The 16,624-nt window shown below is 35.7% G+C and overlaps 1 protein-coding gene across 12 annotated transcripts in view; it reads left to right on the top strand.

Annotated features, from left to right (window-relative positions):
* UCHL3 (ubiquitin C-terminal hydrolase L3) overlaps positions 1-16,624 on the top strand; it is a 111,327-nt gene that overhangs the window by 60,254 nt on the left and 34,449 nt on the right. For 10 of the 12 annotated variants that reach the window (XM_072622292.1, XM_072622284.1, XM_072622281.1 and 7 more), the window contains one exon: positions 537-584. The exons of the other annotated variants lie outside the window; for them this stretch is intronic. In XM_072622292.1, coding sequence (XP_072478393.1) covers positions 537-584 — 48 coding nt within the window. The remainder of the gene's footprint in view (positions 1-536; positions 585-16,624) is intronic. 12 annotated transcript variants of the gene reach the window in all.

Below are 16,624 nucleotides of genomic sequence, written 5' to 3'. Positions count from 1 at the left end.
CTACTTTACCACCTTATTTTTGGGGGCTTAAACTTTCTCACCTGTGAAATGAGAAGGTTGAATATGGCACGATGGAAAGAAAAACTGAATTCAAATCCCATCCCTGTTACTTACTACTTGTGTTCTTGGGGAGTTGCTTCACCTCTCTGGACATTAATTTCTTTATCTGTAAAATGAAGGGATTTGGCTCCATGACCTCTGTCATCTCTCAGTTGTAGATCTATGATCCTAGTAGCTCTAAGGTTCTTTTCTTCTCTATATCCTATTAGTGTAACCTGAGGCAGTGTATTTTGTTTTTCAGACAGCTGTGGTTGTTAGCAAGTGTCTTCTTAGGTTGAACTGAAATCTGCCTCCCTCCAACTTTTACCCATTAATCTTAGTTCTCCATTCTGGGAACAAATAGAATGAAGTTGTTCTCTATCTACTCTGATTGATTATTGTTTACAAGTCTTGCAACATTAACATTACCCTAGTTTATTCATTTACAAAATTGAATGTGGTAATTATTCCATAAATGCTATGTGTTCTCATTTCAGGCTATTCGAGTTACTCATGAATCGAGTGCCCATGAAGGTCAGACAGAGGTATTTTATATTTCCTGTTATTCTTTCCCTATTTTTGTTTAAATGTATCTTCTGAGCTTAATTATCTCTTGCCATCAGTGGCAGAAATTGCCCTTTTCTAGTTTTATACATTAATGTAACTAATCAATGACTAAGCTATCTTGGTTTGTTTTAATAGTTGACTTGTCACGTTACGTATAGCTGTGGGATATCACAAGGATCTTATAACATTTAGAGTTGTTCATAACACATTCCAAGTGCATGCTTCTCTAAGTATCAACATGTTACTTTGGCATCTCATACCTCACATTTTGTGTAGTTGTTTAGACCAATCATGGTGATTATCATGCTGTGGTAGGTATGTCCAGGTGGCTTTTAACTTTTCTTCTCTGTATGTGAAAGGTGATTCCAGATATATGATAGCTTTGTGGGATTTTCTGGTAGTGAAGCTGTCTTCTGTAGAAACTTGTGGACGCAAAAGAGCTGTTATTACAGACAAATGAGATTATGTTTGGAAAGTGAGTTGTAAACCAAAAAATATGATTATTATCGTTAAATCTACTTTTAAGCACTCCATGAATTTTCCCAGGCCTTGGGCATTGTAACTATAATGCATCACTTTTTTTCCCCTAGTTGAGTAGTTTCTGAAACCTGTAGTTTTGGGACTTTTAAAAATGTGGCTCTCTAGAATGAATAGTATCTAACTAAAACAATTTATTGACTGAAATAATTGTCATTGAAGTATACAGTTTTTGGGTAATTAAGACGAAAATAGCTCTTTCCCTTGAACAGAGATAAATCATTAAATATGCTGGAGGTTCATATTTTCTAGAAATCTGAATATTTATCCTGTTATATCTTATGGATATATCTACTGAATATATATTCATACATTTAGAGCTGGAAGGGACCTTAGAGGTTACCTGGTCTAAGCCTTGTATTTTACAGATGAGGAAACTGAGGTCCAGAGAGTTTAAGCGACTTAGGTAACCTTGGACAAGTCGCTTAAACTCTCTAGACCTCAGATAATTAGTGGCAGAATTGGAATTTAAACTAGGTCTTCTAATTCTAAATCCAGCGCATTTTCTCTTCTTCCATATTGAATCCCATGTCAGATACTTCTTGGGGTTTGCTTTCAAGCAGAGGGGTCTGTTGCTTTTGAAATTTTAGTTTGTTTTTCCCCAGTGTTGGGCTTCTCATCAGTTAAATATCTTGATTACATAAGAAAGTCCAAATGGTGGAATGTGTGGCCTCCACCTAAAACAATATAGTTTTATGTAATTTTAAAGAGATTATATGTTTGTTGCATTTTTGTTTTTTACCAATAATATACTAGTAGTTATACTAGTTATTAATATAGATAGTTATTAAATATCACAGTTATTTTGAGGAATAAAAAATGCAAATGCCTAATTATTATTATTTCTTGTAAAATTGTTTTCTCAGTGTTCAGTTCATCAAGTATTGAGTACCTATTGTAGGTCTGCCACTAATGCCAGGCTCTTTGAGGGGAAAAAAAGAAGTTTAAGAACTAGTCCCTTGTCCTTAAGAAACAGAAATTGGGCATGAGGTAGCGGGGAGGAAGGGGGTTGAAAATGAAAAGGGATAAGTCAAATATAGATAAATATAATGACATAGGACAGTATAATTCAGTGTGCAAATGAGTAATGCTGATGAGTGCAGTAATATATCAGTGAAGAGAAAGGTTGCTGTAGAGTTAAGTAGGAGGAGACTTTGAGCTGGAACTTGAGGGATCAACAAAATTTGGTAGGCAGAGTTCTAAGGAGAGAGGGCATTCTTGGAAGAGGCTGCTAGATAGCAGGAGCATAGATGTGGATATTCAGCCATACCCTGAAGACCATCATCTTTGTATTCTGAAGGGGAGTGTGTGCATGTATATTTGTGTGTGTGTGTGTGTGTGTGTATAAAAAAATTTTTTTTGGCAAATGCTATGATTTAACTTGAATTTTGTAATTGAGGTTATTCAGAGATTATATGAGGTCTATTCTGGTGTAATAAAAACAGCCCTGGACTCAGTCAAGAGAATGGAGTTGAATTCACAGGTTACCTCAGACCCTTATTAGTTGTGCAATGCTGGGCTAGTCACTGAACTTCTCTAAGCCTCAGTTTCTTCAATTGTAAATGGGAATAATCATACCTTTTTTTATAGGGTTCTGAGTATTAAATAAGATAATATTGTAAGCCTATTTTAAATTGAGAATTCAACCTAATACACATTAAGTAACTATTGTGTGTAAGGCATTAAAGACACAAAAGTGAAAAAAATAGTCCCTTTCAAGCAGTAGACTGTCTACCACAGAGGTTATAACATACACAGCTATACATGTAGTACATAATTGAGTATGTTTGGTATGAAGGAGATAGATCTAGACAAATTACCATAGGAATATTTGAAAAGGGAGAGAAGACCTAGAGTCAGGAAGAATGATTAATAGTAGAGTGTTAAGAATACATCTTGATGGTGATCTGATTGTATGTGAGACATTAGGAGTACTTGAAACATGGGAAGAAAAATTATATTTTAGTACCTAGGTTGAGAAATAACTCTGAAAAGAGTGAAAGAGAAAGCTTACTTGGAATAAAACCAGCATATCTTACATTGACTTGGCCATAATTTCAATTTATATGACCTCAGAATTGGAATTACTTTGCATAACTAGCCATTATATATGTAATCTTAATCACTTTGTGATCACTTTTCTTCTAATTTCTTATCTTTTTTTGCTTTAACATTATTTTTCTTAATTAATAAACTCTTACTCCCTCTTCTTTCTACTTCCTTATTAAAACAAATATATGTTACCCCCCCCCCCCCCCACACACACACACTGAAAAACAAGCTCTTAACACATATGGATATTCAAGCAAAGCAGATTCTCTTACTGATCAAGTCCAAAAATTTATGATTTATTCTGCATTTTAAGTCTATCACCTATTCAGTAGGTGGTGAGTAGTGTATTTCATCTTTATTCCTTTGGAATTGTGATTTGTTATCAGGACTACTTTGGATTATAATCCTTTCTTCTAAAATACTAATTCCTTCTCACAATTTGATATTATTCACGAGCTCAGTGAGCATAATTTATGTAACATCATGGATAAAAATGTTAATAAGACCTCTAAAGAATGGCCAACTTTTACATTAAAAAATTTTTTTGGATGTCTTTTTTGTTTTTACACCTCAGTAATTTCAGGGTGGCCTTGCTATAAGCTAGGCTGACAAGGAAGTAAGCGTTTATTAAGATCTTAATATGTGCCAGACACTGTGCTAAGCACTATAGCATGTCATAAATATATTTTAGTAGAGATAGTTTTATGACTAGGACTTTTTAGCATATCCACTGTAAACGCTCATGAGTGAGGGTCCTTTAGTGGATTGTATCATGTTAAAGTTACTTTATAGTAAAGAATATGAATATTGTAAATGTATTTGTTTTTATGACATGTAGAAAATTGATTGGAAAGGAAGATTTTTCTTTTGCATGCTCTTGCGTTTTTGTTATCCTTAGAGACCTTTCACTTCCTTTTTTTATTTTATTTTTATTTTTTTAAATTTAATTTTATTATTATTTTTTTTAATGTTTTACAATCACTGCCATAAAATTGCGATTTTTTCCCTGCCACACTTACCCCCCACTACTCCTCTTCCTCCCCACGACTGCATACAATTCTGTATAGGTTCTACATATACTTTCCTATTGAGTACGTTTTCACTATAGTCATGCTATGTAGTCGAACTAAAATAAATGAAAGAAATCATATAACAAATCAAAACATAATACACAAAAACACATACACACACAAACATGATCTGCTACATTCTGGGAATGACTTCCATATTTCTTTCTCTGAGTGTGGAAGGCATTTTGCCTTAGAAAACCACCATTGGGATTTTTTTTTTTTAAGTAAGTTCTTGCGTTATTACGAAATTCCAAGTCTACCAGAGAAAACTCTCGCACACTGTGGTCGTTGCTGTGCACAAAGTTCTCCTGGTTCTGCTCCTTTCACTCAGCATCAGATCATGTAAGTCCTTCCAGGCCTCTCTGAAGTCTTCTTGTTCATCATTTCTTATGGCACAATAGTACTTCATTACATTCATATACCGTAATTTATTCAGCCATTCCCCAACTGATGGGCATCCCCATGACCTCTAGTTTTTGGCAACTACAAAGAGTGCTGCTATAAATATTTTTGTACATGTGGGACCCTTTCCCATTTTTATGATCTCTTGGGGATACAGTCCTAGTAGCAATATTGCTGGGTCAGAGGGTATGCACGTTTTTGTAGCCCTTTGGGCATAGTTCCACATTGCTCTCCAGAATGGTTAGATGAGCTCACAGCTCCACCAGCAATGAATTAGTGTTTCAACTCTCCCACATCCTCTCCAGCATTTATAATTTTCTTGTTCTGTCATGTTTGCCAATCTTATAGGTGTGATGTAGTACCTCAGAGTTGTTTTGATTTGCATCTCCCTAATCAGTAGTGATTTAGAGCATTTTTTCATATGATTATAGATATCTTTAATTTCTTCCTCTGAAAATTGGCTGTTCATATCCTTTGACCATTTAGCAATTGGGGAATGACTTGTATAGTTATACATTTGAGTCAGTTCTGTATATATTCTAGAAATGAGGTCTTTATCCCCGAGCTTAGCCATAAAAATTCTTTTCCAATTTACTATATCCCTCCAAATTTTGGTTGCATTGGGTTTGGTTGTGAGATCTTCCACTTCTTAAAACTTCATACACTATGGATCTAATTTTGAATGCTGTTGGCCTTAATTTTAGACTTTGGCTATAGGCTGAAAGGTTCCACTTTATACATACTTAACTGAAATTTTTTGTTTGTTTGTTTGTTTTTTAGTTTTTGGCAAAAATAAAACTAGAAGGGGAGATCAAGGGATAGTAACAGTAAAAATAAGGAAATTTTGTTTTCACCAGTGGCTACCAGAAAAGCCTAATGCAGTTTTTTTCTTTGATACATCTGTAATCTTTGCCATTTGAGTAATCCTTCCATTGAGGCAGATTACAATCCATCCATGCCTGTTCTTCCTGTGTGACTTTTATTTGTGTCCTCATGCAAACCTGGCACAAAAGATCCATTTAACATGCGTGGGTGCCTTAGGATATTTTGACATTGCACAGGTATCAGTGGAGTATGCAGATGGTCCACAGGGTATTAGAAGCTGCATAGTTCTAGTAAAAGAAGACCGACCTCAAAGTCCTGAAATCTAAGTTTGAATCCAAGCACTGCCCAGGTGACCATGGGAAAAAATCTAACCTCTCTGTGCCACAGTTTCCTCATCTGTAAAGTAAGGGGATTAGGCTTTCTAAGCATACATCCCAGATAAAACCCTTTGTACAACTTCTGTGCAATTCTTCATTGGTGATGTGTTGTAGTTAAAGACCATCATACTCTCTCTATCATCCTTTTGGGTAATCCTGACTCTCCATTTTTTGGAGACTAGTATTTCTTGACTTGCAGCCATATAACTTCAGTGGAAGAATATTGATGTAAAAAAGATCTTGACCTTCATTTTTGGGAGAAGCTTTGGGTCATTAATAGAAATACTAATTTTCTTAAAGGCAATCTCACTTTCATTCTTCCTTTTATTCAATTCTAGGATTAGCTCATTGTTCATTAGATCCTACTCTGCTTTTTGGTTGTTTACTGTTAAAAAGTATCAGATTTGGTAGAACAAAATGCTATCTTAGAGGCTTGTCTTTGACAAGGTATCTCTCAGAGATACATATCACAGTGATACAAGATTCTTTGAAAGATGTAACAACAGAGATAACTTTATTTTGATTATTACTACCAAATGAGACTTAAAATAGGGAAAAATTTGCTTGATAAAGGCATTTGTCACTAGCTTGGAGGAGGTCTATTACACAGTTAAGAATGAAGAGAGATTCCCTCTACTTGGTAAGATTTTTCTGATTCTTCTGTTCACAGATATCATTATGCTGATTTTATCGAACATAGCAACATTACAGGACCTCCTAAATGAGACCTATAATCAGGGAAGAGAGTTTGACCCAATCACACAGGAAAAAACTAATGAATGAAGAGTATATATTGATAGCTCAGACTGATACGCAGTGCAATAGACAAGCCATAGAGCTGGTCCATTAGTTCATATAATTTGGAAAAACCATGTAAAGGCAACCTTAGCATTGTATTAATATTGATAAAAAGTATAGCGTACCCCATCAGAGAAGCTAGTCCTCCTGCACTGTTCAGACTAGATCTGGAGTATTGTGTTCAGTTCTGGTGCCCTTGACGTTGTAAAGATTAATAAATGTTTTTAAAAGTAGTTGGGTGTCAAATTTTTGAAGGGAGATTGTTGAAATCAAAGTTATCAAAGGGAGAACAATTTAGGATGGCAAGGAAACTCAAAATAATGTCATGAGAAACAGTTAAGATACTGGTAATGTTTATTCTAGAGAAGGCAATGGAGTGGAAAGAATGCTGGATTTTTTAATAAAGAGGACCAGTCAATTAATCAATGAATAAAGAATTATTTAACGCCTATTACATACTGCATACACACTGTACTAAGCACTAGACCAGAATCTTTGCTCTGTTGTTTATTATCTTATGATTTTATCCCTCTGGGCCTTAGTTTTCTTATTTACATGTTGGGCTTTTTGGAAGAGATTAACTGTGAGATCCTTTCTACAATTGAATCTGTGGTCTTATGAAGGCGTGGAGGGTAGGAGGGACAAAGAAGAGGGATTGGGGTTTTGGGAGAAAGATAAAGATTGTCAAATATTTGAAGGACTTTTATATGGAAGAGGGATTAGACTTCTGTTTGTTTCCAGGGGGCAGAACTGGGACCGAAGAGTGGAAGTTACTGGGAGGCAAATTTCAGCTTATTAGAAAACGTTCTTCAACAATTAAAGCCACCTGAAAGTCAAATGGATTGCCATGTTGAGGTGTGTGCCACAGTCAGGAGTGATTTTTAGCTTGAGCTTGTGCTACCACTTTTGGGGATATTGTGGAGCAGATCTGTCCATTTCTGGAAGGCTGGACTCTGTCCTTTCCATCTTAGAGCTTTTATTATCCTAACTAGGTCATGCTTATTGTTCTCCTGCCCTTTGTTTACCTGTCTGCTACAGTTTATAGTATCCTATCCCATATTCCATGAGAATATTCCTTGAGCTCAGTTCTGTTACCCTAGACAACTCACTTTTCCTCTCTTGGCCTTGCTATCCTTATCTCTAGAGAAAAGGAGTTAGATAGATGACCTCCAACATGTCATTTCTCACTCTAATGAATGACTCTTGAGCAGGATAGTGATCTAGTGTAGTAGAAAGAATGCTGATCTGGGAGTCAGAAGAGACTTGTATTGGAATCCCATCTCTGACATTGACTAGGATTATGACCATAGGCAAGCCACTTCACCTCGGCTTCCTCATCCTTAGAACTGGGCTTCGTAATATCTTTAAGTGTTGTAAAGCTTAAATGAGATAATTTATGGGAATCATTTCACCAACCATGAAAATGCTATATAAATGTTATTTATTATTAAAAGGTTGGGAATAGATACACTAGAATATGGCATTGAATAAATCAGGAGTGAAAAACTAGAAAAAATTTCACTGTGTTGCTCAGAAAATAAAACTCTAGACTTCTTAGCTGCCTTAGTAATGAGAGCTGACATTTATATAGTGATAGGAGGTTTTATGTAGTGATTTTTGTACCATATTTAATTCTTATCTTCACAACAACCTTGTAAGGTGGCTAATACAAATATTGTTATCCCTGTTTTACAGATATGGAAACTGAGGCTAAGAGCTTGAGTGACTGGTGCAAGTGACTTATTAGTAATCTAGTCTAATTAGTAGGGTAGCCAAGCAATATTCTCCTGTTTCAAGCTTTGTGCTTATTTCACTGGAAACATTGCTTTATCTGATGGTATGAAGTGAAAAAGAAGTTATTTTGGTGAATAAATAGGGACTTGAATCTCTCCTCTGGGGGGGGGTATCCATCTCTTCTTATGAACCCCATATTCTCTACTGCGCCCTATTGCTGAAAGATTAAAGCAAAGGTTGACCTGTTTGTTCAAAAACCTCCTCATATCAACTTCTGAATATTCTCTTCACACCCACTTTGCCTCCAGATCGCCCAGCCAGCGCTTGGAGTCTGAGATTCAAATGCTGCTTCCCAGCCTCAGGGCTTCGGTGGGGGCAGGGGTGCTATTCAGTGTGAGATTAAGTTCAGGTGCCCAGGTTGGGGCAGGGCCACCTTACAGGCTCAGTTCCCTCAGGGGGTTTATGCAGAGACCTTCAACAATGGATCCGGGCTCCTGCCTGCTTGGGGAGCCCTGGTCTGCTCCAGCCTCCACTGCTGCCTCCCGAGGGGGCCTGATTTATGGGGGCACCCCTCTCCCCTCTCCACAAGCCAAGAAGACCCTCTCACCAACCTTTGGGGCCCGTGGGTGGAGGGACTTGCAGTGGCCGCTGGAGATTCCATCCCTGAAGGCTGCTGGGATCTGCTCCTCTTGGTGCTGCGGCCAAGGCAGGGCTGGGCTCGGCTCTGGGTCTGCAGCGTGATGGACCTTTGGTGTCTGTTTTCAGGGCTCTCTGGAACAGAAATCTTGTCTGCTCCATTGTTCTGTGGCTTCTGCTGCTCCAGAATTTGTTGGGAGTTTTTTTTTTACAGATATTTTATGGGCTGTGGGTTTGGAGCTAGCGTATGTGTGTCTTTCTACTCTGCCATCTTGGCTCCACCCCCCAAACCTCCTCATATCAAGATGTGTTACTCAAAATTCATCTTCTCTTAATAGGGAAATTGCCAATAATACAACCATGTGGAGGTGCACTAATTTTGTAGCTGACCGTCCATGGCAAGTGACCTAATATCTCTCAGTCCTACTCCTTACTTGCTGTGTGACTTTGGGCAATAATAACAGTGCAGTCACTGTTTATATAGAGCTTTAAGGTTTGAAAAAGCACTTTACATGTGTCCTCAGAGTAACTGTTGGGGGAGACACAGAGAGGTCAAGTAACTTGCCCAAGGTCACAGAGCGAGTATCAGAGCCTTGCACTCAGTAGGTGCTAATAATATAAGCACTTGTCCACCCCATATACATCAGTGTGTCATACACACTGCCTCTCAAGTCATTTCCCCAGTAGAACCTCACCTCACTCATTTGTAAAATGATGATCTTTCAAGTCCTGTCCAACTCCATACCTGTGATCCTGTGGTAGGAAAACAGGCAGAAAGGTAGGGAGGCATAGAAGCAGAGAAGAATGGGATTTCATAAAGGAATAAGTTCAGTGCAATAGAGACAGAAAGCATTTTGGTGTATTGAGCTTAGCAAAGAGCTTTCTTGAATTTAGCAGAAAACAAGGCCCAAAAGGTGCAGTGCTATAGATTTGGTATTTATTAATGTAATTTAGAGAGAAGTGAGGATGATATGAAGAAAGCTGTACCAGATGTTAAAATGGTTAAAATAAGCCTTAAAAGCTGATTGTTAAATCTCTTGTCACTATTTTATGTATATGTATATAAACTTACCTGTTTTTCTCCCTAAAATGTTCCAGAGTAGACAATGTGCTCCAGGCTTACACTTAAGAAATGTGTTCAGCTCTGAAAGAAATAATTAAGTAGTAAACTAGTCGTTGACCTGGAGACAAAAATCAGGATAGAGGACTTAGCTTTGTAGTCCTGGAAGCCCCCCTGTAAACTATATGCAACCATGTAGTGGGTGACTTTGTATTGGAAATGCTAATAAATTGTTGCTGTAGTTCTGAGGCTAGTACATTCACAAAGGACAATTATTATTAAAAATGCTGATTTTGCATAATCAGTATTTGAGAGCTGCAACTTTTATCACTTAAAGGTAAGTTTCTAAAACATTACTTGGTAAAATTTTAATTTTTGACTGTTTAAAAAACGTACTTGAGTGAGCATTGTATGTTCAAGTTCTTTCTACAATAATTCTCTAAGTTGAAATATTTCAGTTATTAGTTATTACCTTTGAATAAATAATCATAGTATTTATGTAATACTTACAATGTGGCAAGCACTGTGCTCTAAGTGCTTTATAGATCGTCTAATTTGAACCTCACAGTAACCTTAGGGCTAAGTGAGGCAAAAGGACATTTAAGTGACTTACCCAGGGTCACACAAGCTGGTTTTATTTGAGGCTGCCTTTGAACTCAGCTCTTACTAACTGTGCACTCTGCACAACATTGTGTACTATAGTGCTACCTATCTGCCTAAATGTTTGAGATTTCCCTGTTTAATATGTATTTCATGAATAATTAAAATCTGATTCTTTTTATATAACAGAAAATTTTATATTTCACTAGTGTGATCTAAATTGTAATTTAGGACACTTCTTTAACATGAATTCCTGCAGCTGCACTGGGTAAATGCTGCAGTTTAAAAGACCTAGGTCACAAGAAGCTGTGTATGTATTTGTCCATTGACCCAGGGGTTTAATCATACCCATAGAAGTAGCAGGTATACTGATTGGAGTGCTGTAGTGTGGAAATGGGACTGATTGCTGATTTGTAAGATTATAAAGAAGACTTTTTTAAGTTGGAAATATTTTTGTAGTAGTTTTTGCCACTCTCAAAACCACATCTTTGTTGAGTGATTCTTGGAACTGCAATGGAAATTCTCATAATTTAAACTTGGCTCCTCCCTGAAGATAGAGAGATGGTAAATTCTCACATAATAAATGCTGACATTTTAAAAAGCATTTCAAAATTTACTATATACTTCTCTTAAAACAATCCTATGAAGTAGGTAGTAAAAATATCCTCATTTTGCTAATTAGGAAACTGAGACTTAGAGCCCAAAGTTACATCATTAGTCATTGTTAAAGTTAGCAATTGAACCCAAGTCTCCTGTCTGTGACTTCAGAGTTCTTTTCTGAGGGAGTTATGTGATGTAGTGGATAGAGTACTGACCTTGAGTCAGAAAGACTTCTGTCTCAGACACTGAAGAGCTTTTGTGACTCTGCAATTCATTTGTGACTAAACCTCAGTTTCCTTATCTGTAAAATGGTAATAATAACAGCACCTACCTCTTGGGATTGTTACAAGGCTCAAAAGGAGTATTTGTAAAGAAATTTGGTTACCTTGAAGTGCTGCAGAAATATTTATTATTATTTCTAATATCCTGATTAAAAATTCTTCCTACTTATTAACATGTCCATAGAAAGGTATTTTCATTACACCAGAGTAAGCATTTAAACAACTATCCATCTTGCTTTTAAAAGTTGAAATAATTGAATTCAGAAGAAAACTATGATTAAATAATTTTAAAATCTGTGGTCGGTCTTTCAACTTAGGTTTTTATTTTTTAACTCCTCTATTCTTACTCACTTTCTTTCCTGAATGGTCTGGATTACGTCCAAAGATCAAGCTGAAAATTTTTAAGGTTTGGCCACCACAAGAACCCACTTAATGAGAAAATTCTATTTAAGTTTTTCTTATTTTCCAATTTGTAATTACCATCCTTGGAGTTTTCTGATTTATTCTTTTGCCTTACCTCAAAACCTTTTATGGTTTAATCTATGTGGTACTCCCTTTAATTATGCGTTTCATAACACATCCATACTTTTCTGTCTTCTATAACTCTTGTCCATGTCTCCTCCTTGGAAGATTGTATTTATTGTACAGCACAGATGAGGACACGTGAACAATCCAAAGATAAAACTTAATGGAAATCAGAAGCTGTAACATACTATAGAGACTTAGGGTGGCTATGTAGAACCCCTAGGTTTTCTATTTTACAGTAACTATTGTCATCTAAATCTTCCCCATCTTGTATTTTTGCATCTGATTAAAAAAACCTCACAAACTTTCTGTCACTGCTGTCTTCGTTTTTATGTAAACTTTCTTTCCAAAACTATTCTTCCCACTTAGTGAACTGTTCCTTGTCACAAAAATTTAAGAAGAGAACAAAAGGCAGTTCAGTAAAAATAACACATCAGCTCTGTCTGACAGTGTATATTTGCAGTATTCCACATCCCTAGTGTTTTACCTCTGCAAAGAGGTCAAAGAAGTGTGAAGCAGCTACGTGGTGTACAGTGGAAGCAGGAAGACCTGAGTTCAAATGTGGCCTCAGATACTTCCTAACTGTGTGACTCTGGACAAGTCTCAGCCTCTGTCTCAATTTCCTCATCTGTAACATGGGGGATAATAATAGCTCCTATCTCCCAGGGTTATTGTGAGGCTCACATGAGATAATTTTAAAAGCATTTAGCACAGTGCCTGGCCCATAGTAAGTGCTACGTAATTTTGCAAAGCTAAGCTCCTTCATTGTTATTATACTGCTTTCCATTGCAGGTCCCTTCCTCTACCATGCTTCCCTGCCCCTTTTACATCGTTATCATTATGTGCATTGTTCTCCTGGTTCTGTTTGCTTCATTTTTATTTATTAGTCTTTCCATTTCCGGATTCATCATATTTATAATTTACTATAGTGTAACAACATTCCATTACATTCGTGTACCATGATTTGTTTATACAGTTCTGAGTTGATGGGCATCTGCATTATATTCAGTTCTTTACTACAAGAAAATGCTTATTATGAATATTTATTTTTTAGTGTATAAGGAGACCTTTCTTTGATCTCTTTATATGCTTAACATTGGAACCACAGGGTCAAGGAGTATGGACATTTCATTTACTTTTCTAAAACGTAATTTCAAGTTATATAATTAAAAAAACAAGCCAGAAATGCGGGACTTCACATTTATCCTTGCTAAATTTCATCTCGTTGGTTTTGAGAGCCATTAAGAGAAAAGCCATAGAGTGGAAATGGGAAGAGTCCTGAACTTAAAGTAATTTTAAATCCTTTCTTTGCCAATTATTGCTTATGTAACTTTCGATAAATCATTGAATCTTTCTGACTCTCACTTTCCTCATCTGTGAAATGAGGGATGAACTCTAACTTTCCTTCAAGTTCTTACTAACTTAATTTGTGTAGTTGTGTATGCTAATTCATGAAATTGTTTATTGCATTTCGTAATTCTCTAGCTGTACTGCCTTTTCTAGTATATTTTCTCAGGAGTCCTATATACATTTAATACTTACTGATGTATAGTTTCATGAAGATTCAAATATTTGCCCTGACCTAAAAGACAAAATCTAATGACATATTTGTCATTATATGTATATAATGACATATAGGAAATGTATAATGACATGTAGGAAAACCGGGGCTAGGAGTGGTTAGTAATCATAGTAGAATTCAGTGATTTCAGAACCTCATCTTCATGAAAAGTATCTCATAGGTACTACTGTGGATTTGTGGTGAACTTAATGAATCTTACTGTATAGCAATGAGCCAGTTGTTGTAGCTTAGCTTTACTAGCACCTTGGATCTTGTTTTCTGTTGTTTGTTTTCTCAAACCAAATTATTTAAAATATATTTAATGAACACCCGTTGTTCATGATGAGAGAAGCCAGATGTTTCTTTGGAATGATCTTTAAAAGATATTGAGTGAAAATATGTTAATATTTAATAAACTACAACAGTGATGATTTAACTTTATTGGTTAAATAATAAGTTAATGCCAGTTTGTGTAAAATGCCGTTTTTCTCTATTTGGTTCTGGGTAATTTTTTTCTTTTAAGAATTGAAACTTTTATTAAATATCTGCTGTGTCCTAGGTACTATATAATCCCTGTTGTCAAGGAGTTTGTTTTGCTAAAGTGAAGGGAGGGATGTGGGGGTGATGGGTGACTAGAACATGAGGTTTGTATCTGTGGTGAAAATTATTAGATATACCAATGCTTTTTATAATCAGTATCATTTTACTCAAGTAATTTTTGTTGTTTGAAGATAATTAAGCCAGTTTTTTTGTTTAGTAAAAGTTTTAAAGAATGGTGCATGATTACTTAAGTCGGTCAAAAATCGATAAACAGATTCACAGATGAATTGAATTTTTATAGAAGACACTTAAATTTGTTCAAAACCATAGAGGAGATAGCTTCAGGAGTTCTCAAGTTACTTTTTAAAAGTATTTGTTTTTTCTTCCCTTTGAAGCAAGGGAGGATGTTTTGGAAGAAAAATAGTCAACATATAATTAAATGGTTTTTTTAGTTCCTAATTACCCTGAGGGAGACAGATGGAACAATAAATAGAACTCTGATGAAAAGTGTCATATATAATTTAAATTGTTGCTATGTTCAGTTGGGATAGTACTGAGATGGTCTGCTTTCTTCTGTTTTTCTTTATTTTCCTTCATTCTTATTTTATTTTCTTTTTACGTTCTGTTGCATCTAGAGGACTTTGAGATGGGATGGAATAGTTTTGATTTCTTTTTGATTATTTTAATTTTGTTTCACTTTCAAACAGATAAAAATTATTTTGTGACATGAGTTTTGCCTTTTACTCTTTTCCACTTCTTTACATTCTCTTTTCTTGATTCGTTTTTTCTCCCCCCATAGAGTGTGAGTGACTAAATATTTGCAGTGGTTATTGATGCCATTTTATGGGAAATAATTCAGAATTGCTCAGTATAAGGCAAGTGCTTGGGGATTAGAACTAGTCTTGCTCCTACTTTCACAAATTTCTACACTTGTATGTTAATATAATAATCATTTCTACTTTGTTAAATATAACTTCAAATTAAATTAAGCCCATGAATTGATGAATTGAGGTCCTGAAAAGTTAACATGACTTCGGATTTCTTCATTGATATTGCATCTCCTTTTTAGGTAATCCTATTCTCTTGTCCTAGAAAGGATCAGGAGCTTCTTCTTGCCAATCTCATGGTTTTGAAAATGGAAATGAATCATTGCTTTAAATTACTATTTACTTTAAAAGAAAATACACAGGTGCATTTCATCAAATGTCCCCTCTAGACTTTGCCAGAAATAATTCTTATACACAATGATTTGCTTCAGGAATAGAAAGAAAGCTAAAACTGGTACTTTTTATGCCCTTCCTCCCTTTTCCCCCTTTTCTGGAGTTGGGAGTGATGGGAGATCTATAGAGTTGCAGGAGATCAAAAAACTGGAATAAATGAAAATCTTATTATGGGGAAGAGGAAGAAGGTGTTAGCCTAAAGTTATAAAAATGTGGAGATAGTTTGGCCACCTTGATGATAGTAAGCTTGAGTATGTTGAGACATTGATTATAATTTTTAACTGGGTAGTGGTAATCTGATGACAAAATTTTAAACTTCTATAAGTAATGTCTTTGAAGAAACCTTTTGAATTTCTGGGCATTCTGATTTTATTAACTGAGAAATGTCAGGGAAAAAACTTGCCATTATCCAACTTTTCCGTGGAATATGTGTGGTACTTTGTGTATTTTGACACATACCCCATATTTCTCTTTTCCTCCCCCAGCCCCAAGAACATGTACATACTGTAGGAAAGTTTTCTTTTTCTTTTCCATCGCTCTAATTTTAGTTATTTTAATTTTGAACCTTAATTTTTTACTTAATTTAGTATTTTGGACTGATGCTTTCTTTTAAAACCAGAAAGTAGTTCAAAATTACCTAGACTCTAACTATAATTGCATTTTTGGATAAAAATCTCATTTTTATTCATTCCTTTGCATGATATTTTTCAGAATAGCTGTTTTTCATTCCCTTTCAAGGCATTTAAACGATTTTATTTTCCTTTTGCACTGTACATTATGTGTAATCTATCTAAATAACAATTCCAGGTGCATATATCATTTGTGATTAACAGCTGACAAATGGAGCCAATACAAAAGTCATAAACAGTTCAGAAAATAAAAGATGGAACTACTAAATAACAAGTGAGCAGAACTCGCTGAATAGGGTAAAAATAGTGAAGGGAAAAGAATCTGAAGAAAAGCTAAAGATATTTTACGGAGTTTGAGAGTTGTAAGGGACTTCAGCCATTTAGAATCTACAATTAAAGGAAATCCCACTACAATGTGCAGGTCAAGTCATCATCCAGCCTCTACTTAAAGACCTCCAAGGAAGATGAACCCATCCTCTCCAGGCAGCCCCTTCCACTTCTGCACATTTCTGGTTGTTAGAAGATTTTATTTTCCTGACAGCAAATCTAAATTTGTGATTTTGTAACTACT

The sequence above is a fragment of the Notamacropus eugenii genome, chromosome 6 (assembly GCF_028372415.1).
Source record: "Notamacropus eugenii isolate mMacEug1 chromosome 6, mMacEug1.pri_v2, whole genome shotgun sequence".
Classification (NCBI taxonomy): Eukaryota; Metazoa; Chordata; class Mammalia; order Diprotodontia; family Macropodidae; genus Notamacropus; species Notamacropus eugenii.
Note: the sequence above shows the minus strand (reverse complement) of the source record. Positions and strands in the feature narration are given on the sequence as shown.